This window comes from Aquarana catesbeiana, linkage group LG13 (genome assembly GCF_042186555.1).
Source record: "Aquarana catesbeiana isolate 2022-GZ linkage group LG13, ASM4218655v1, whole genome shotgun sequence".
Classification (NCBI taxonomy): domain Eukaryota; kingdom Metazoa; phylum Chordata; class Amphibia; order Anura; family Ranidae; genus Aquarana; species Aquarana catesbeiana.
The window spans coordinates 216,402,808-216,425,346 of record NC_133336.1 but is presented as its reverse complement, the minus strand read 5'-3'; the positions used below and the strand labels follow the sequence as shown (position 1 = coordinate 216,425,346).

At 52.8% G+C, this 22,539-nt stretch overlaps 1 protein-coding gene across 2 annotated transcripts in view; it reads right to left on the bottom strand.

Annotated features, from left to right (window-relative positions):
* Positions 1-7,491: 7,491 nt before the first annotated feature.
* The window catches only part of EFNA4 (ephrin A4), a 23,998-nt gene continuing 8,950 nt past the window's right edge, over positions 7,492-22,539 (bottom strand). Inside the window, exons 2-6 of one of the 2 annotated variants that reach the window (XR_012237035.1) lie at positions 20,535-20,824; positions 10,579-10,647; positions 10,149-10,223; positions 8,073-8,611; positions 7,492-7,930 (exon numbers count right to left, since the gene is read on the bottom strand). Coding sequence is in view for 1 of the 2 variants with exons in the window: in XM_073608716.1 (XP_073464817.1) it covers positions 8,523-8,611; positions 10,149-10,223; positions 10,579-10,647; positions 20,535-20,824 (523 nt within the window). In the remaining variant the exon portion in view is untranslated. Of the gene's footprint in view, positions 8,612-10,148; positions 10,224-10,578; positions 10,648-20,534; positions 20,825-22,539 lie in introns of both variants that reach the window. The other variant, XM_073608716.1, reaches the window with a different exon arrangement.

The following is a 22,539-nucleotide window of genomic DNA, read 5'->3' as shown; positions in this document are numbered from 1 at the left end:
GTTCTCTGGATTGTGTGATGGACTGATGGAGCTCAGAACTAAGTGCTGTGGATTTTGTGATGGGACTGATCGAGCTCAGAGGTATGTTTTACAGATTGTGTGATGGAACTGATGGAGCTCAGAGGTAAGTTCTCTGGAATGTGTGATGGGGATGCGAGAGGATATTGGCACCTGATCCTCAGAAGAGGCGGTTGGAATTTCCTTGGTGGGGATGATGGAATTCAGAGGCAAGTTCTCTGGATTGTGTGATGGGACTGATAGAGCTCAGAAGTTCTCTGGATTGTGTGATGGGACTGATGGAGCTCAGATGCAAGTTCTCTGGATTGTGTGATGGAGCTCAGAAGTAAGTTCTCTGGATTGTGTGATGGAGCTCAGAAGTAAGTTCTCTGGATTGTGTGATGGGACTGATGGAGCCTAGAAGTAAGTTCTCTGGATTGTGTGGTGGGACTGATGGACCTCAGAGGTAAGTTCTCTGGATTGTGTGGTGGGACTGATGGAGCTCAGTGGTAAGTTCTCTGTATTGTTTGATGAGACTGATGGAGCTCAGAGGCAAGTTCTCTGGACTGTGTGATGGGACTGATGGAGCTCAGAGGTAAGTTCTCCGTATTGTGTGATGGGGATTAGAGATGATTTTGGCACTTGATGCTCATCAGAAGAAGCGGGTGGAATTTCCCTGGTGGGGATGATGGAGGTCAGAGGTAAGTTCTCTGGATTGTGTGATGGGACTGATGGAGCTCAGAACTAAGTGCTGTGGATTTTGTGATGGGACTGATCGAGCTCAGAGGTATGTTTTACAGATTGTGTGATGGAACTGATGGAGCTCAGAGGTAAGTTCTCTGGAATGTGTGATGGGGATGCGAGAGGATATTGGCACCTGATCCTCAGAAGAGGCGGTTGGAATTTCCTTGGTGGGGATGATGGAATTCAGAGGCAAGTTCTCTGGATTGTGTGATGGACTGATAGAGCTCAGAAGTTCTCTGGATTGTGTGATGGGACTGATGGAGCTCAGATGCAAGTTCTCTGGATTGTGTGATGGAGCTCAGAAGTAAGTTCTCTGGATTGTGTGATGGAGCTCAGAAGTAAGTTCTCTGGATTGTGTGATGGGACTGATGGAGCCTAGAAGTAAGTTCTCTGGATTGTGTGGTGGGACTGATGGACCTCAGAGGTAAGTTCTCTGGATTGTGTGGTGGGACTGATGGAGCTCAGTGGTAAGTTCTCTGTATTGTTTGATGAGACTGATGGAGCTCAGAGGCAAGTTCTCTGGACTGTGTGATGGGACTGATGGAGCTCAGAGGTAAGTTCTCCGTATTGTGTGATGGGGATTAGAGATGATTTTGGCACTTGATGCTCATCAGAAGAAGCGGGTGGAATTTCCCTGGTGGGGATGATGGAGGTCAGAGGTAAGTTCTCTGGATTGTGTGATGGGACTGATGGAGCTCAGAACTAAGTGCTGTGGATTTTGTGATGGGACTGATCGAGCTCAGAGGTATGTTTTACAGATTGTGTGATGGAACTGATGGAGCTCAGAGGTAAGTTCTCTGGAATGTGTGATGGGGATGCGAGAGGATATTGGCACCTGATCCTCAGAAGAGGCGGTTGGAATTTCCTTGGTGGGGATGATGGAATTCAGAGGCAAGTTCTCTGGATTGTGTGGTGGGACTGACGGAGCTCAAAGATCTTCTCTGTTTTGGATTTTTGTTGACTTCAAAAGGGACATCCAGTTTGGGAAATCCAAATTTTGAAGATGAGCAAATCTTTAAAAGGTTTGTCTGAACCACAACTGACGGAAGCTTTAAGAACCTCCTTATCTCTATTAGTGGATTCTGGAAGAGGACAAGGACCGGGGGGGGGTTCTCGTGTTTGGGGTCTCTGCAGCTCAGAGGTGGGGGGAGGGCTGAAATAAGGAATTAGACTCCACGCCGCCCAAAACATATTTTTAAGTTTACAGCCTCTATCAGGTTTTTATTGCTCTCCATGTCCTCATTATAGAGATTTCCTGTCAGGGCAGGAAGTGACGAGTCAGGAAGAGTGACAACGCCTACATTGCTGCCTGTGTCTTTTCATCCCCATGACAACTTCTCCCCTCATTTCTTCCACAGGTGTCACAGGCACAGGAAGTGGGGAAATATGTCCTCTATGGGGTTACAGACAGAAAAAGAAATCCGACAGGCATATAAATCCTCTCGACTAATCTAAAAAAAGAACGTGTCTGAAGTTGGGATTTATGGATGACGGTGAAAGATCCTCTTAATCCTGGATGTGATTGGGTGAGAATTAGTGATCAATGAATGTGAAGGGTGATGTCCCTCTGCCAGCCTCTAGATGGTGCTACAACAGTGTATAACACTGATAAATGGCACTAATAGAGTTTAACGGCTCTTTACTGCCCCCTGCTGGCTGAGCTACACCACTGCAGCCTCAATATCCCAGGCCCAGTGCTGGGAGTACCTCAGCTGGGAGTCATATTGTGAAAGTGGAAATCATTGCTGGGGGGGGGGGGGGTTATGTCATCAGCTCATCCCATTAGAGTGTAAGCTCTGAGGATCAGGGCCCCCCTAACCTTCTTGCATTGAATTATATTGTAACTATTGGGGGGGGGGGGGTTGGATTTAATATTATGGAGGGGAGCAGGAAGTATGTCAAAGAAAAAAAATCTGTGGGGGTGTCTCTAAAAGAACTCTGGGGTCTGGGTGAGAGCCCCACCTAAGGGGTTCTGTGTGCTCTGATATAATACCGGCAAAGTGACACCAGTAGAGGGGGAGGGACAGGTGGGGTAAGAAGGTTATGAGGGATGAAAGGTTACATGGGGGGGTAATGAGGGATGAAAGGTTACATTGGGGGGGGGGGTAAATGAGGGATGAAAGGTTACATGGGGGGGTAATGAGGGATGAAAGGTTACATGGGGGGGTAATGAGGGATGAAAGGTTACATTGGGGGGGGGGGGGGGGTAATGAGGGATGAAAGGTTAAATGGGGGGTAATGCTGGTAATGGGGGATGAGCCGCTCTCTCTATTTATATGTAAAAAGGGGATTAGGGAGCGGGGGATGGGGGGGGGGGGGATTTCATATGTAAATCGGGGGGGGGGGGGGGGGATAATGGGTCTTATCCCCCCTCCTCCCACTACACACACTGCAGGGGGCAAACTTCCCAATACAATTAAAAAAGAGCCAGTGGCCCCAACACAATCAGATGATGATGACCTAATAGAACACATTGTGGTGGTGGTGACGCCCTCATAGATCAGACAACAATGGTGGTTACCCCATAGATCAGTTGACGGGGGTGGTGGTAACCCCATAGATCAGATTATGGTTGTGGTGACCCCATAAATCAGACAACAGTGGTGGTGGTGACCCCATAGACAAGATTATGGTTGTGGTGACCCCATAGACCAGACAACAGTGGTGGTTGTGACCCCATATATCAGATTATGGTTGTGGTGACCCCATAGACCAGACAACAGTGGTGGTGGTGACCCCGTAGACCAGATTATGGTTGTGGTGACCCCATAGACCAGACAACAGTGGTTGTGGTGACCCTATATATCAGATTATGGTTGTGGTGACCCCATAGACCAGACAACAGTGGTGGTGGTGACCCCATAGACCAGACAACAGTGGTGGTGGTGACCCCATAGACCAGACAACAGTGGTTGTGGTGACCCTATATATCAGATTATGGTTGTGGTGACCCCATAGACCAGACAACAGTGGTGGTGGTGACCCCATAGACCAGACAACAGTGGTGGTGGTGACCCCATAGACCAGACAACAGTGGTGGTGGTGACCCCATAGACCAGACAACAGTGGTTGTGGTGACCCCATAGACCAGACAACAGTGGTTGTGGTGACCCTATATATCAGATTATGGTTGTGGTGACCCCATAGACCAGACAACAGTGGTGGTGGTGACCCCATAGACCAGACAACAGTGGTGGTGGTGACCCCATAGACCAGACAACAGTGGTGGTGGTGACCCCATAGACCAGACAACAGTGGTTGTGGTGACCCCATAGACCAGATTACGGTGGTGGTGAGGGGGACGGACAGGGGAATCACATACTCAGTCTGATCACCAGTGTCAGCCAATGAGTGTCCCTGATTATTGTCCAGTGAATGTCGGGATTGGACAGTGACTAAAAGGCAAAACTTTTATTTCTATTCTTGGACTGAGAGGAGAAGGAGGGGGGAGGGGGCACTGGAAATGAGACCCCTTGTCTGGTCTTTATAGTTGTGTCCCCGTTAGGGAGATTCACCCCCTCTGAGTTCTGGTGACCATCACCGAGAGTGAAAAAATATAAAATAAATAAAATCCAAATTTTTCAGTTGTCCCCGGAACAGGAAGAGAGGAAACCTTCCAATGGGGACACTAGTTCTGGTGATTCTCTCACTTCCTGTTGTGTCCCCGGGACAGGAAGTGAAGGGAAATCTCCCCCATGGGGACACTAGTTCTGGTGACAACCAGGGATCCTCTCACTTCCTGTTGTGTGCCAAAAGTAGCTTTTTGAGCCGAAAAAAAAAAATTGTGCATTATTGCGCACATTTATGAAATGTGTGAAAAATGTCTGCTTGGCGCTCCGTCACCAGCGATCGGCACCGCGAGCGTATCGAGCAATTTTCATGTATTTTATAAGCGTGCGTTCACAAAACCGCTGAGTGGGGGGGGGGGGGGTCTTCCGCGACAAAGCCGATACAACTCCGCCCCTCATTCCGGATCCTCTCTTATTGGATGAAAATTATTACATTGTACACCTGACGGGGGGGGGGGGGGCGGAGTCATTACTCCATTCCCTGCCTTGTGAACGCTGGAGGTGGGGCTCACACTTCCATGTTGGACACACCCCATACAGATGGCACGTTCCCCCCCCACACATATACGCGTTTCTCCCCGTGTACAATTGCGTCACGGCGCTCCCATTGAAGTCTATGGGGGCTGAAAACCGCAATCCCCGCCGCACTGCGCTCCCAGCCTGTGGTGAAAAGAGCGCGGTTCCTGCGGCCGAGCGTTGGGCTTATTGTGCAAAACCGCTCAGGTGTGGGGATGAGGTGAGAGGTCCAGGAGTCACCGCGCCACACCTGTATATATTTATATCGCAGCGGGGGTGGGGCGGCGGTCACACCTGCCCGTTATCAGCGCTTTCCGTCCAAAGATTAACTTCACCTGAGAATTCCTGACTCCCGGCACGTCCTCCGCCTGAAATAAGGACTGTCTGTGTTCCTCCATAGTGGGATGTAACTCAGGCAGTTCTTATTTCACAGGCATTGCCGAGTAACCAGCAGTGGAAAAAAAATCAGCCGCACGGCGCACCCAGGAGCAAATTGTTCTAATAAATTCCCCCCCCCCCTGGGGCCGCCCCGCGGTGTGAACATTAAATAAATCCAAGAAGAAAAATTCCCCCCTCCCCCATCAGACAGCTGGTCACATGACCTCCGGGTCGCCCAGCGCCACGACTGCCAGCCGATCCGCCTCCAATGTCACCCACTAAATCCCCAGCAGCCAATTAAAGGGTGACCCCCCCCTCCCCCCGGGACAAGCACAACGACGCGCTTTGAAGTATGAGATCAACCGGCCCTTTAATGATCCGCGTCAGGATTACCGGGATTTCTGGAGATCAGAGAATTCCCACAAGACCCAGAATGGCCACCGGGGGGAGCCCCACATCCACCGCCACCACAAGGGGGAGCCCTGCACCCACCCCCACCACCGGGGGGAGCCCCACACCCACCGCCACCACAAGGGGGGAGCCCCACACCCACCGCCACCACAAGGGGGGAGCCCCACACCCACCGCCACCACCACCACCGGGGGGAGCCCCACACCCACCGCCACCACAAGGGGGAGCCCCACACCCACCGCCACCACAAGGGGGGAGCCCCACACCCACCACCACCGGGGGGAGCCCCACACCCACCGCCACCACAAGGGGGAGCCCCACACCCACCGCCACCCACAAGGGGGAGCCCCACACCCACCGCCACCACCGGGGGGAGCCCCACATCCACCGCCACCACCGGGGGGAGCCCCGCACCCACCCCCACCACCGGGGGGAGCCCCACACCCACCGCCACCACAAGGGGGGGGCCCCACACCCACCGCCACCACCACCACCGGGGGGAGCCCCACACCCACCGCCACCACAAGGGGGAGCCCCACACCCACCGCCACCACAAGGGGGAGCCCCGCACCCACCGCCACCACAAGGGGGAGCCCCGCACCCACCGCCACCACAAGGGGGAGCCCCGCACCCACCGTCACCACAAGGGGGAGCCCCGCACCCACCGCCACCACAAGGGGGAGCCCCACACCCACTGCCACCACAAGGGGGGAGCCCCACACCCACCGCCACCACAAGGGGGGAGCCTCACACCCACCGCCACCACCAGGGGGAGCCCCACCACCACAAGGGGGGGAGCCCCACACCCACCACCACCACCGGGGGGAGCCCCACACCCACCGCAAGGGGGAGCCCCACACCCACCACCACCACCGGGGGGAGCCCCACACCCACCGCAAGGGGGAGCCCCACACCCACCGCCACCACCGGGGGGAGCCCCACACCCACCGCCACCACCGGGGGGAGCCCCACACCCACCGCCACCACCGGGGGGAGCCCCACACCCACCGCCACCACCGGGGGGAGCCCCACACCCACAAGGAGGAGCCCTGCACCCACCACCACCACCACAAGGGGGAGCCCCACACCCACCAACACAAGGGGGAGCCCTGCCCCCACCACCACCACAAGGGGGAGCCCCACACCCACAAGGAGGAGCCCTGCACCCACCACCAACACAAGGGGGAGCCCCACATCCACCGCCACCACCGGGGGGGGAGCCCTGCCCCCACCACCACCACAAGGGGGAGCCCCACATCCACCCCCACCACCGGGGGGAGCCCCGCCCCCACCACCACAAGGGGGGAGCCCTGCCCCCACCACAAACACAAGGGGGAGCCCTATGTAGAACATTCAGTAAAAGTCGGGAGTTGCACTTTATAAATCTTCCATCAAATAAGTCCTCAGCAACAGAGCAGACCCTACATGCAAGCATTCTGCAGCACATCGCACCTCATGTATAACTCTGCAGCACAATCACACAAACCTTGCAGCACATCGCATCCCATGCACTGTACAATAAACCTGCAGCACATTACATGCCATGCATTATACTGTACATGGGACATAGGGTGCAATGTGCTGCAGGAGTATATTATACCTGCAGTTCATTGCACCCCATGTATAATACTGCTATAGCACATTGCACCCCATGTATAATACTGCTGCAGCACATCGCACCCATGTATAATACTCCTGCAGCACATTGCACCCATGTATAATACTCCTGCAGCACATTGCACCCCATGTATAATACTCCTGCAGCACATTGCACCCCATGTATAATACTCCTGCAGCACCCATGTATAATACTCCTGCAGCACATTGCACCCCATGCAGAGTAGGGTGTGGTCAAGGCATGACGGTGGGGAGGTCATGTGGTCACAATATTTTATTTTTGGCTCAGTTTCTACAACAAAAGGAAAAAAAAATATTCTCCACATAAATCTATACAAAAATGTCTGTAAACAGCCAAATACTGAACTCGTCATCTTCATAGAAGACACATCCTGTTCTCCAGAGAACATATCGCCCCTCAGGGGCGGAGCCCAGCAGAGAGGGGGGAGGGGCAGTGAAAGTTCTAGAAATCCATCGCCTGTCCATCAGACGCCGGCGGTGATCAGATCCGACTGTTGTGCGCGGGTTCTCTTCTGCCTGTGAGATTCTCAACATGGCCGACGCCCCTTTCCATCCACAGCCAATGATTGGTAACCCGCCAAGGGGGTGGTGCCTCTCCGTGTCTTTGGTGAGGACACCTCTCGGCGTGATACGGCGGTCGATCGCTCCGGTACTCTGCGACAGAGGGGACCCACACACTGCAAGAGAAGAGACCGACACAATCAGGATCAAATGACCAGGCTCCGTCAGATCCCATGACCAGGCTCCGAGGGGGCGGGGCAGACAGCCACCATTTATACACAGTTCAGGGTAGGAGGACTCCTTAAGCTTTCCACCCACCTGCAGTATAGGCGGAGCTTGGAGCCACAAAAGGCGGAGCCAGAATCTCAGAGGCGGAGGTCTCTACAGCCGGGGTTGATCATCCACCTCGGGGGGGGGGGGGGGGTCATTGTTCATCAAGGCACAAAGGGGAAGATTTTCCTCCATAAGGCGACGTTTCGCTCCTCGCCGTAAAGTGCTGAATTTCTAAACTCAGTTTTTTTGTATAAAAATAGATATTTATGTCTGGGGGGAGTGCGGGGTTCTCCTAAATAAAAATAAATTGTGCAACGGATGCGGCGTGTCCCCGAAAGTCTCCACCCACGCAGAGCAATGAAAATGGCACAATAGATCCAGAGCGGGGGAGAGGGTACGATTCCATAATGTTGGCTCCGGACTGTGAGGGGAAGGAGGAGGAGGGGCAGACGTGGCACGGCGGGTCCACACAGTCCGTTCCTCGGGCAGCGTGCGTCAGAAGCAGACGAGGAGGAAGAGGCAGAGCGTCAGGAGGAGTGGAGAGACGTGGACCTGGAAGGAGGAGTTCCTGTCCCCGGGAGACCCTGAAAGGGAAAAAAAAATAATAAAAGGAATATGAAGATAAAGACCAAAAAAAATAAAAAAATCCAACTTTGTAACCTAAAAACTTTGCCAGGAGTTCCCGTTAACTCAAGTGCTCTGCAGTGACCACAACCCCTTCCCTCAGCACAAGACCTCCACCCCCGCTTATCTACTGTCCTTCTCCACCATAAGACCTCCACCCCCTTATCTACTGTCCTTCTCCACCATAAGACCTCCACCCCCTTATCTACTGTCCCTCCCCACCACAAGACCTCCACCCCCTTATCTACTGTCCCTTCCCCCCTGCAAGACCTCCACCCCCGCTTATCTACTGTCCCTCCCCACCACAAGACCTCCACCCCCTTATCTACTGTCCCTCCCCACCACAAGACCTCCACCCCCACTTACCTACTGTCCCTCCCCACCACAAGACCTCCACCCCCACTTATCTACTGTCCCTCCCCACCACAAGACCTCCACCCCGCTTATCTACTGTCCTTCTCCACCATAAGACCTCCACCCCCTTATCTACTGTCCCTCCCCACCACAAGACCTCTACCCCCGCTTATCCACTGTCCCTCCCCACTGCAAGACCTCAACCCCCTTATCTACTGTCCCTCCCCCCCTGCAAGACCTCCACCCCCACTTACCTACTGTCCCTCCCCACCACAAAACCTCCACCCCCACTTATCTACTGTCCCTCCCCACCACAAGACCTCCACCCCCGCTTATCTACTGTCCTTCCCCATCACAAGACCTCCACCCCGCTTATCTACTGTCCTTCTCCACCATAAGACCTCCACCCCCTTATCTACTGTCCCTCCCCACCACAAGACCTCTACCCCCGCTTATCCACTGTCCCTCCTCACTGCAAGACCTCAACCCCCACTTATCTACTGTCCCTCCCCACCACAAGACCTCCACCCCCACTTATCTTCTGTCCCTCCCCACCACAAGACCTCCACCCCCACTTATCTACTGTCCCTCCCCACCACAAGACCTCCACCCCTGCTTATCTACTGTCCTTCACCATAAGACCTCCACCCCACTCATCTATTCTCCCTCCCACCCCCCATAAAAGATGTTCACATCTGCTTATCTATTCTCCCTCCACATCATAAGACCTCCACCCCCCCGCATACCTACTGTCCCTCCCCCCTGCAAGACCCGCGCCCCTCCTCCATAAGACGTCCTCCACCCCCCGCTTATCTACTGTCCCTCTCCACTCCACCACAAGACCTCCACCCCACTTATCTACTGTCCATCTCCCACCGCAAGACCTCAACCCCCTTATCTACTGTCCCTCCCCCCTGCAAGACCTCCACCCCCGCTTAACTGTTCCTCTCCACTCCACCATAAGACCTCCACCCCTCTTATCTACTGTCCCTGCAAGACTCCCACCCCACAAATATCTACTGTCCTTTCCCACCATAAGACCCCCACTTATCTACTGTCCCGCTCCATCATAAGACCTCCACCCCCCGCATATCTACTGTCCTTCGCCCACCGCAAGACCTCCACCCCTGCTTATTTACTCACCTCCTTGAGAGGGCAGCCTCCCTCCCCCACCTCCTCTGGGCTCAGACTTCGGGACCTCCGTCAGCGGCCGCACAGCTGGGAAATACAGAGAAGAGATTTAGTACCCTGTCACATGACATCCCAGGAAGAATTTTCTCCAGGGGTGGAGTCTAAAGGGGTCCCCAATTATACATCCGAAATACAAATAAATCCCCCCCCCCTCCAATATTGGAGATGATTCTTTAGACTGTCTGCTCTAGCAGGCCAAGTTCTGACATAAGGACTGCATGTGTTGCACCATAACAACCAATCCAGAAGCAACACAGACAGTTCTCACTGCAGGGATTCAGTTCTCAGATCTGCTGTAAAGGAGGAATATAGGGTTTGTGTTCTGTGGGGGGAGGAGATTCTGTGCTCCGCGGGGGAGGTGATTCTCATATGAAGAACTTACTGGTGGTCGTGCAGCAGACGGTCACATGAAGCCTCATACATTCTCCAACACTGTCTGCGTCTGGGATGGCTGCAGGAGGAAAGAGAACGGGGAGGTTAGTAGAATGCAAGATGGCGGCTGGAGGGGGAGGAGACAGAGCAAGACAGATGCAGAACACATGAATAATATCTACTGGGGTCAATTCTCCTCCGCAGGGGAGGTCCAAGGACAACACCCACTTCTGATTGGTGGCTCTATGCATTGCTTCTATGGAAGGACAGAGGGGGGATTGGGATATAATAGAAGAACAGAGGGGGGGATTGGGATATAATAGAAGGACAGAGGGAGGATTGGGGTATAATAGAAGGACAGAGGGAGGATTGGGGTATAATAGAAGGACAGAGGGGGGATTGGGGTATAATAGAAGGACAGAGGGGAGGATTGGGGTATAATAGAAGGACAGAGGGGGGATTGGGGTATAATAGAAGGACAGAGGGAGGATTGGGGTATAATAGAAGGACAGAGGGAGGATTGGGGTATAATAGAAGGACAGAGGGGGGATTGGGGTATAATAGAAGGACAGAGGGAGGATTGGGGTATAATAGAAGGACAGAGGGAGGATTGGGGTATAATAGAAGGACAGAGGGGAGGATTGGGGTATAATAGAAGGACAGAGGGGAGGATTGGGGTATAATAGAAGGACAGAGGGGGGATTGGGATATAATAGAAGAACAGAGGGGGGATTGGGGTATAATAGAAGGACAGAGGGGGGATTGGGGTATAATAGAAGGACAGAGGGGGGGATTGGGGTATAATAGAAGGACAGAGGGGGGGATTGGGGTATAATAGAAGGACAGAGGGGAGGATTGGGGTATAATAGAAGGACAGAGGGGAGGATTGGGGTATAATAGAAGGACAGAGGGGGGGATTGGGGTATAATAGAAGGACAGAGGGGGGATTGGGGTATAATAGAAGGACAGAGGGGGGGATTGGGGTATAATAGAAGGACAGAGGGGGGGATTGGGGTATAATAGAAGGACAGAGGGGGGGATTGGGGTATAATAGAAGGACAGAGGGGAGGATTGGGGTATAATAGAAGGACAGAGGGGAGGATTGGGGTATAATAGAAGGACAGAGGGGAGGATTGGGATATAATAGAAGGACAGAGGGGGGGATTGGGGTATAATAGAAGGACAGAGGGGGGATTGGGGTATAATAGAAGGACAGAGGGGGGATTGGGATATAATAGAAGGACAGAGGGGGGGATTGGGGTATAATAGAAGGACAGAGGGGAGGATTGGGGTATAATAGAAGGACAGAGGGAGGATTGGGGTATAATAGAAGGACAGAGGGGGGATTGGGGTATAATAGAAGGACAGAGGGGGGATTGGGGTATAATAGAAGGACAGAGGGGAGGATTGGGGTATAATAGAAGGACAGAGGGGGGATTGGGGTATAATAGAAGGACAGAGGGGGGATTGGGGTATAATAGAAGGACAGAGGGGAGGATTGGGGTATAATAGAAGGACAGAGGGGGGATTGGGGTATAATAGAAGGACAGAGGAAGGATTGGGGTATAATAGAAGGACAGAGGGGGGATTGGGGTATAATAGAAGGACAGAGGGGGGGATTGGGGTATAATAGAAGGACAGAGGGGGGATTGGGGTATAATAGAAGGACAGAGGGGGGGATTGGGGTATAATAGAAGGACAGAGGGGGGATTGGGGTATAATAGAAGGACAGAGGGGGGATTGGGGTATAATAGAAGGACAGAGGGGGGGATTGGGGTATAATAGAAGGACAGAGGGGGGGATTGGGGTATAATAGAAGAAGGACGGAGGGGAGGATTGGGGTATAATAGAAGAAGGACAGAGGGGGGGATTGGGGTATAATAGAAGGACAGAGGGGGGATTGGGGTATAATAGAAGGACAGAGGGAGGATTGGGATATAATAGAAGGACAGAGGGAGGATTGGGGTATAATAGAAGGACAGAGGGAGGATTGGGATATAATAGAAGGACAGAGGGGGGATTGGGGTATAATAGAAGGACAGAGGGGAGGATTGGGGTATAATAGAAGGACAGAGGGAGGATTGGGGTATAATAGAAGGACAGAGGGGAGGATTGGGGTATAATAGAAGGACAGAGGGAGGATTGGGGTATAATAGAAGGACAGAGGGGAGGATTGGGGTATAATAGAAGGACAGAGGGAGGATTGGGGTATAATAGAAGGACAGAGGGGGAGGATTGGGGTATAATAGAAGGACAGAGGGGGAGGATTGGGGTATAATAGAAGGACAGAGGGGGGATTGGGGTATAATAGAAGGACAGAGGGGAGGATTGGGGTATAATAGAAGGACAGAGGGGGGATTGGGATATAATAGAAGGACAGAGGGGAGGATTGGGGTATAATAGAAGGACAGAGGGAGGATTGGGATATAATAGAAGGACAGAGGGGAGGATTGGGGTATAATAGAAGAAGGACAGAGGGGGGGATTGGGGTATAATAGAAGGACAGAGGGGGGATTGGGGTATAATAGAAGGACAGAGGGAGGATTGGGATATAATAGAAGGACAGAGGGAGGATTGGGGTATAATAGAAGGACAGAGGGAGGATTGGGATATAATAGAAGGACAGAGGGGGGATTGGGGTATAATAGAAGGACAGAGGGAGGATTGGGGTATAATAGAAGGACAGAGGGGGAGGATTGGGGTATAATAGAAGGACAGAGGGAGGATTGGGGTATAATAGAAGGACAGAGGGGAAGATTGGGGTATAATAGAAGGACAGAGGGAGGATTGGGGTATAATAGAAGGACAGAGGGGGGATTGGGGTATAATAGAAGGACAGAGGGGGGATTGGGATATAATAGAAGGACAGAGGGAGGATTGGGGTATAATAGAAGGACAGAGGGGAGGATTGGGGTATAATAGAAGGACAGAGGGAAGATTGGGGTATAATAGAAGGACAGAGGGGAGGATTGGGGTATAATAGAAGGACAGAGGGAGGATTGGGGTATAATAGAAGGACAGAGGGAGGATTGGGATATAATAGAAGGACAGAGGGGAGGATTGGGGTATAATAGAAGGACAGAGGGAGGATTGGGGTATAATAGAAGGACAGAGGGAGGATTGGGGTATAATAGAAGGACAGAGGGGGGATTGGGGTATAATAGAAGGACAGAGGGAGGATTGGGGTATAATAGAAGGACAGAGGAGGGATTGGGGTATAATAGAAGGACAGAGGGGAAGATTGGGGTATAATAGAAGGACAGAGGGAGGATTGGGGTATAATAGAAGGACAGAGGGGGGATTGGGGTATAATAGAAGGACAGAGGGGGGATTGGGGTATAATAGAAGGACAGAGGGGAGGATTGGGGTATAATAGAAGGACAGAGGGGGGGATTGGGGTATAATAGAAGGACAGAGGGAGGATTGGGGTATAATAGAAGGACAGAGGGGAGGATTGGGATATAATAGAAGGACAGAGGGAGGATTGGGGTATAATAGAAGGACAGAGGGGGGATTGGGGTATAATAGAAGGACAGAGGGAGGATTGGGGTATAATAGAAGGACAGAGGGGAGGATTGGGGTATAATAGAAGGACAGAGGGGGGGATTGGGGTATAATAGAAGGACAGAGGGAGGATTGGGGTATAATAGAAGGACAGAGGGGGGATTGGGGTATAATAGAAGGACAGAGGGGAGGATTGGGGTATAATAGAAGGACAGAGGGGAGGATTGGGGTATAATAGAAGGACAGAGGGAGGATTGGGGTATAATAGAAGGACAGAGGAGGGATTGGGGTATAATAGAAGGACAGAGGGGAGGATTGGGGTATAATAGAAGGACAGAGGGAGGATTGGGGTATAATAGAAGGACAGAGGGGGGATTGGGGTATAATAGAAGGACAGAGGGGGGATTGGGGTATAATAGAAGGACAGAGGGGGGATTGGGGTATAATAGAAGGACAGAGGGGAGGATTGGGGTATAATAGAAGGACAGAGGGAGGATTGGGGTATAATAGAAGGACAGAGGGGAGGATTAGGGTATAATAGAAGGACAGAGGGGGGATTGGGGTATAATAGAAGGACAGAGGGATGATTGGGGTATAATAGAAGGACAGAGGGGGGATTGGGATATAACAGAAGGACAGAGGGGGGATTGGGGTATAATAGAAGGACAGAGGGAGGATTGGGGTATAATAGAAGGACAGAGGAGGGATTGGGGTATAATAGAAGGACAGAGGGGGGATTGGGGTATAATAGAAGGACAGAGGGAGGATTGGGGTATAATAGAGGGACAGAGGGAGGATTGGGGTATAATAGAAGGACAGAGGGGGGATTGGGGTATAATAGAAGGACAGAGGGGAGGATTGGGATATAACAGAAGGACAGAGGGGGGATTGGGGTATAATAGAAGGACAGAGGGGAGGATTGGGGTATAATAGAAGGACAGAGGGAGGATTGGGGTATAATAGAAGGACAGAGGGGAGGATTGGGGTATAATAGAAGGACAGAGGGAGGATTGGGGTATAATAGAAGGACAGAGGAGGGATTGGGGTATAATAGAAGGACAGAGGGGGGATTGGGGTATAATAGAAGGACAGAGGGGAGGATTGGGGTATAATAGAAGGACAGAGGGGAGGATTGGGGTATAATAGAAGGACAGAGGGGGGATTGGGGTATAATAGAAGGACAGAGGGGGGATTGGGGTATAATAGAAGGACAGAGGGAGGATTGGGGTATAATAGAAGGACAGAGGAGGGATTGGGGTATAATAGAAGGACAGAGGGGGGGATTGGGGTATAATAGAGGGACGGGTGGGGTGTGGGGAGGGGTAAGTACAGACAGGTGTAGCAGTGACTTGGCGGTTATTTTCGGTCACGGCCGGGTCTCGGAGACGTCCCGGGGGGAGGGGGAAGGGGGATCCGGTCTGACCGGTATCGGAGGGTTGGGGTCCCCTGAGGACGGTCCGGATTCCTCTCGGTGACCTTTTCACACCTCCAGTAACTCCCCCCCCCCCCCCCCCCAGTCTGACGCACTCCGCCCGCCCCTCCCCCATTCAGATATAAATCGGTAGAACCGGTCGGACCGGCCCGCACCTCGCAGAGAAGACGTCTGGAATGCGGAGAATGGGGGGGCCACGCCTCTTCTCGTCACTCATTGGCCCCGGAGTCTTCGCATGTCAATCAGCGGTGGAAAATATTCGGAGAGCCGCCGGCGCAGGAACGCGGAAGCCGTTTTCCCCCCTCGGGGGTGGGGGGTGTTTTGGAGGGTTGGCCGCCATATTCTTTACACACAAAAAAACAAAAACACACAACAACACTTTTGTGTAATCGATCACAATCACCAATTACAGCCGCTGATTTGTAGCGTCTCGGTGACCGCACTTTACTGCTCCGCCCTCTCCATTGTAACCAATGGAGGAATGCCGCCACTAGAGGGAGATTGGAGACTTGTGACCTCAGAGAAATATGGAACAGCAAAAGCGCACTTAAAAAAAAATCGAATCTCCAACCCGCTGACCCCCTCCCCTCCCCCGTATTCTGGAATCACATTTTTTTTACAATCGGCTGATCGCAGATAATGGCTCCCCATCGTTGGCGGCTCGCAGCGGAATGAAGTCTCGGCGGGAGTTGCGGCGGCGGCTTTGGCTTTAATCAAAGAGAACGGATCTGACGGGGCGAGGAAAAAAAAAAAAAGGGGTCACCAGTCATCTCTATTAGAGGAGGGAGCGCAGAGACTGGATGGAGAACGATCGAACGGCGTCACGGCTGAAGAGAGCGCTTAATGAGACGCCGGGGGAGGGGAGGGCGCCTGGAGGAGCACCGCAACAGTCATCCGCCATGACGGTTACTGGCAGGACTGTCCGAGGAGGGGGGAGGGGGGCGCCCTTCAAAGACAAAACCCAAAAAATATCATTACGCCGCGTTCAATCGTTGGAGAATCTCCGAGAACCAAATGTAGATCCAGAAGATGGAGAAACTGCGCTCCGGTCATCCTTCGTCCGGGACCTCCCCCGTCCGCAACCACCGACCAATCATCCGCCATCTCCGAGGAAAGAACATTCAAAATTAGAGAGTCAGCTCTGCAGACAAGGACCTCAGATATTAGAAGGTCAGCTCTGAAGACAAGGACCTCAGATATTAGAGCGTCAGCTCTGCAGACAAGGACCTCAGATATTAAAGCGTCAGCTCTGCAGCCAAGGACTAGGGACCTCAGATATTAGAAGGTCAGCTCTGAAGACAAGGACCTCAGATATTAGAATGTCAGCTCTGCAGACAAGGACCTCAGATATTAGAGAGTCAGCTCTGCAGACAAGGACCTCAGATATTAGAATGTCAGCTCTGCAGCCAAGGACCTCAGATATTAGAATGTCAGCTCTGCAGACAAGGACCTCAGATATTAGAGCGTCAGCTCTGCAGACAAGGACCTCAGATATTAGAGCGTCAGCTCTGCAGCCAAGGACTAGGGACCTCAGATATTAGAGAGTCAGCTCTGCAGACAAGGACCTCAGATATTAGAATGTCAGCTCTGCAGACAAGGACCTCAGATATTAGAGAGTCAGCTCTGCAGCCAAGGACCTCAGATATTAGAGCGTCAGCTCTGCAGCCAAGGACTAGGGACCTCAGATATTAGAGAGTCAGCTCTGCAGACAAGGACCTCAGATATTAGAGCGTCAGCTCTTCAGCCAAGGACCTCAGATATTAGAGCGTCAGCTCTTCAGCCAAGGACCTCAGATATTAGAGAGCTCTTCAGCCAAGGAGTACAGATATTAATGCGTCAGCTCCTCAGCCAAGGACTAGGGACCTCAGATATTAGAATGTTAGCTGCACAGCCAAGGACCTCAGATATTAGAAGGTCAGCTCTTCAGCCAAGGACCTCAGATATTAGAAGGTCAGCTCTTCAGCCAAGGACCTCAGATATTAGAAGGTCAGCTCTTCAGCCAAGGACCTCAGATATTAGAAGGTCAGCTCTTCAGCCAAGGACCTCAGATATTAGAAGGTCAGCTCTTCAGCCAAGGACCTCAGATATTAGAAGGTCAGCTCTTCAGCCAAGGACCTCAGATATTAGAAGGTCAGCTCTGCAGCCAAGGAATGTCGGCTCGTTCTCCTGGGACCTCCCCTGGCGGTTCTCCTGCCTCCATCCCGCCACTTGCGGTGCGGGACCACCACCGACAAAACGATTGTCCATCTTCGAGGGGCCCCCCGAGGAAGAACTTCCATCCTGGGATGAGGGGAACGTGTTGGAGACATTAAACCGCCCGCCGGACAAAGCCAACAGGAAACACCTGGAGGGGAGGTGGAGGGGAGGGGGAGGGGAGAGGAGGGGACGGCGGTGCGTCGGGGGTAATGAGGCACAGCGCACATGAGAAAGTCATTAGGAGGCGGAGGAAGGGGGAGGGCGCCAATCGCCGTGGTGATTACACGGCACCGGAGGGGTTAAAAAAAATTTTTTTCTGATGTTCTCATTGGATCAAATTTATTTTAAAAAGTTTTATTTCGAACCACGAGCGCCAAACCGGGACGACCCAGAGCGTCAGCTCTTCAGTCAAGGACCTCAGATATTAGAGAGTCAGCTCTATGGACAAGGACCTCAGATATTAGAGCGTCAGCTCTTCAGTCAAGGACCTCAGATATTAGAGAGTCAGCTCTATGGACAAGGACCTCAGATATTAGAGCGTCAGCTCTTCAGTCAAGGACCTCAGATATTAGAGAGTCAGCTCTATGGACAAGGACTACAAATATTAGAGAGTCAGCTCTTCAGTCAAGGACCTCAGATATTAGAGAGTCAGCTCTTCAGTCAAGGACCTCAGATATTAGAGAGTCAGCTCTATGGACAAGGACTACAAATATTAGAGAGTCAGCTCTTCAGCCAAGGACCTCAGATATTAGAGCGTCAGCTCTTCAGCCAAGGACCTCAGATATTAGAGCGTCAGCTCTTCAGTCAAGGACTACAAATATTAGAGAGTCAGCTCTTCAGCCAAGGACCTCAGATATTAGAACGTCAGCTCTTCAGCCAAGGACCTCAGATATTAGAGAGTCAGCTCTTCAGTCAAGGACTACAAATATTAGAGAGTCAGCTCTTCAGCCAAGGACCTCAGATATTAGAACGTCAGCTCTTCAGCCAAGGACCTCAGATATTAGAGAGTCAGCTCTTCAGCCAAGGACCTCAGATATTAGAGCGTCAGCTCTTCAGTCAAGGACTACAAATATTAGAGAGTCAGCTCTTCAGCCAAGGACCTCAGATATTAGAACGTCAGCTCTTCAGCCAAGGACCTCAGATATTAGAGAGTCAGCTCTTCAGCCAAGGACCTCAGATATTAGAGAGTCAGCTCTTCAGTCAAGGACTACAAATATTAGAGAGTCAGCTCTTCAGCCAAGGACCTCAGATATTAGAACGTCAGCTCTTCAGCCAAGGACCTCAGATATTAGAGAGTCAGCTCTTCAGCCAAGGACCTCAGATATTAGAGCGTCAGCTCTTCAGTCAAGGACTACAAATATTAGAGAGTCAGCTCTTCAGCCAATGACCTCAGATATTAGAACGTCAGCTCTTCAGCCAAGGACCTCAGATATTAGAGAGTCAGCTCTTCAGACAAGGACCTCAGATATTAGAGAGTCAGCTCCTCAGCCAAGGACCTCAGATATTAGAGAGTCAGCTCTGCGGACAAGGACCTCAGATATTAGAGAGTCAGCTCCTCAGCCAAGGACCTCAGATATTAGAGAGTCAGCTCTGCGGACAAGGACCTCAGATATTAGAGAGTCAGCTCTGCAGACAAGGACCTCAGATATTAGAGAGTCAGCTCTGCGGACAAGGACCTCAGATATTAGAGAGTCAGCTCCTCAGCCAAGGACCTCAGATATTAGAGAGTCAGCTCTGCGGACAAGGACCTCAGATATTAGAGAGTCAGCTCCTCAGCCAAGGACCTCAGATATTAGAGAGTCAGCTCTTCAGCCAAGGACCTCAGATATTAGAGAGTCAGCTCTGCGGACAAGGACCTCAGATATTAGAGAGTCAGCTCTGCGGACAAGGACCTCAGATATTAGAGAGTCAGCTCCTCAGCCAAGGACCTCAGATATTAGAGAGTCAGCTCTTCAGCCAAGGACCTCAGATATTAGAGAGTCAGCTCTGCGGACAAGGACCTCAGATATTAGAGCGTCAGCTCTTCAGCCAGGACCTCAGATATTAGAGCGTCAGCTCTTCAGCCAAGGACCTCAGATATTAGAGCGTCAGCTCTTCAGCCAAGGACCTCAGATATTAGAGAGTCAGCTCTTCAGCCAAGGACCTCAGATATTAGAGAGTCAGCTCTTCATACAAGCTCAGGACTGGTTCCCAGTGAGTGGAGAGCTCTCGGCCTATCTCAGTAGTGTGGTGGTGACAGCGGCTGTGGCGAATTGTAGTGGATCCTCCTGTGAGGACGGTGACCTCTGGGGTCAGGAGGGTCAGAGGTCAGAGGGGGAGGGGTTTAACCTCGGAGCACCGAGACAAAGAGAACATCTGCGGCAGCACCCCCCCCCCCCCCGAAACTCCAAAACTCAGCGAGGGCAACCAAAACTGAGAGGACCCCCATATGGGGGGGGGGAGGGGGTTACATCATCAGACAGTCTCATCTCTCAGACTACAATCTGCACAAGAACATCAATCCTGGTGCCTGTGCTGTCACAAATGTCTGACACAGATCAGCCCCTGCTGCCGCCTCTCACCATGTGACTGGATACAAAGTTACAATGTACAGTCTGATCACTGGGGGAGGGGAGACTGAGGAAATGACCACATACAGGAGGAGGGGCAGAGACCACCTACAGGGGAGGAGTCTGAGGAGAGGGGCAGTGACTACAAATATAATAAGAGGAGGAGTCTGAGAGGGGGGAGGGGCCACATGCAGATATAATAATAGGAGGGGTCTGAAGAGAGGGGGAGGGGCCACTTACAGATAAAATAGGAGGAGTCTGAAGAGAGGGGGAGGGGTCACTTACAGATATAATAATAGTCCTTCCCGGCGGTGAACTCGAAGCCCAGCGAGAAGGGGGTGTACCTCTGGATCTTCTCGGAGAATCGGATTGGCCCCTGGGGTGCGTGGGGGCGGTTACATTCCCAGCGTTTGAAGGCTTCGGGGGTCTCATAGCAGCCTTCGTAGCCCTCACGTTCCACCATGTAGAGGAGGAAGCTCTCGGTGTGCTCGGCGGGGACCCGGCTGTCGTAGTGCGGACAGTAGATGTCCAGGTAGTCGTTGATTTGCACCCGCACCGTATAGTCCTTCAGGAACCTGCCGGGAGAGGAGACGGTTAGCAGGAGCCATGATGGAGGATCTCCTCCCACTTCCTGTCGTGTCACCAGGACAGGAAGTGAAGGGAAATCTCCCCGATGGGACACAATAAAATAAAAATTCCTGACAGAGGTTGTAACCCCTCCCTGCCCCAAGTCATTGGCATGGTGTCTCGGGGCGCTATGAGACCCAGTGTCATGTGATGCAATGTCTGAGTGTCATGAGGCGAGCATCTTGGGGGGGGCATAATGTGGCGCAGCGCCTCATATGGCACGGGGTCATTTGACGCAGTGTCCCGGGTGTGGGGAGCATCACGTGGCGCAGCGTCTCAGAGGGGGGCATCACGGGGAGCAGCATCACGGGGACCAGCGTCTTGGAGGGGGGCATCACGGTGACCAGCGTCTCGGAGGGGGGCATCACGGGGAGCAGCATCACGGGGACCAGCGTCTCGGAGGGGGGCATCACTGGGAGCAGCGTCTCGGAGGGGGCATCACGGGGACCAGCGTCTCGGAGGGGGGCATCACGGGGACCAGCGTCTCGGAGGGGGGCATCACGGGGACCAGCGTCTCGGAGGGGGGCATCACGGGGACCAGCGTTATGCGGTGCGGTGTCTTGGGGTGCAGTGTAGCAGGGGTTGGGAGGGAGGTGCTCCGCCCAAACGCGGTGTGTCCTCAGGGCGGTACGGTAAATATTTGTACAAGGAGTTGATGTGCCGGAGGTCAGCGAGGGGAAGCTAACACACCGCAGGATCCATAGAGAGTGTAAGCTCTGTAGGTGGGGGGGGGTGTAGTCTCCTATGTATTCTCCGCCATAAGAAACGGACCCCCCCTCCACACAATGGGCCGCCCTGTACTAACATTCGGAGTCTATATATAACCTCAGCGTGACGAGCGCACAACATGTCGGCACAGCTCGGCGCACACCGACACGCTTCGTCTCGTCTCTCTCTGGTGTTCAAACAATTTCTGGGCAGAAGATGATGATAAAACAAACAAAACGAGCCGCAAATGAATCCTGGGGCGCCAAATATGACAAACCGGGGGAGGGGGGGGCAGAATTACCCCGAGGGGTGCCGACTCAGCAGAATTTCACACGCATGGGGGGGGGGGGGGGGGGGAATGAGTGACCACCGAACAGTCAACACCACCAACACGCACATGTGCGCGCCCGACACATCGCATACAGGAATAGACGCGAGTCTGAGTGCGCAAACACCATAATCTGAGCAATCCGAGACTGCAGGGTGGGGGCGAGAGAAAGAGAAAGAGAAAGAGAGAGAGAGGGGGGGAGAGAGAGAGAGAGAGAGAGAGGGGGGGGGGAGAGAGAGAGAGGGGGGGGGAGAGAGAGAGAGAGGGGGGGAGAGAGAGAGAGAGAGGGGGGGGAGAGAGAGAGAGAGGGGGAGAGAGAGAGAGAGAGGGGGAGAGAGAGAGAGAGAGAGGGGGGGGGGGAGAGAGAGAGAGAGAGAGAGAGAGGGGGGGGAGAGAGAGAGAGAGGGGGGGGAGAGAGAGAGAGAGAGGGGGGGGGAGAGAGAGAGAGAGGGGGGGGGAGAGAGAGAGAGAGGGGGGGAGAGAGAGAGAGAGAGAGAGGGGGGGGGGAGAGAGAGAGAGAGAGAGAGGGGGGGGGAGAGAGAGAGAGAGAGAGAGAGAGAGAGAGGGGGGGAGAGAGGGAGAGAGAGAGAGAGAGAGAGAGAGAGAGGGGGGGAGAGAGGGGGGGAG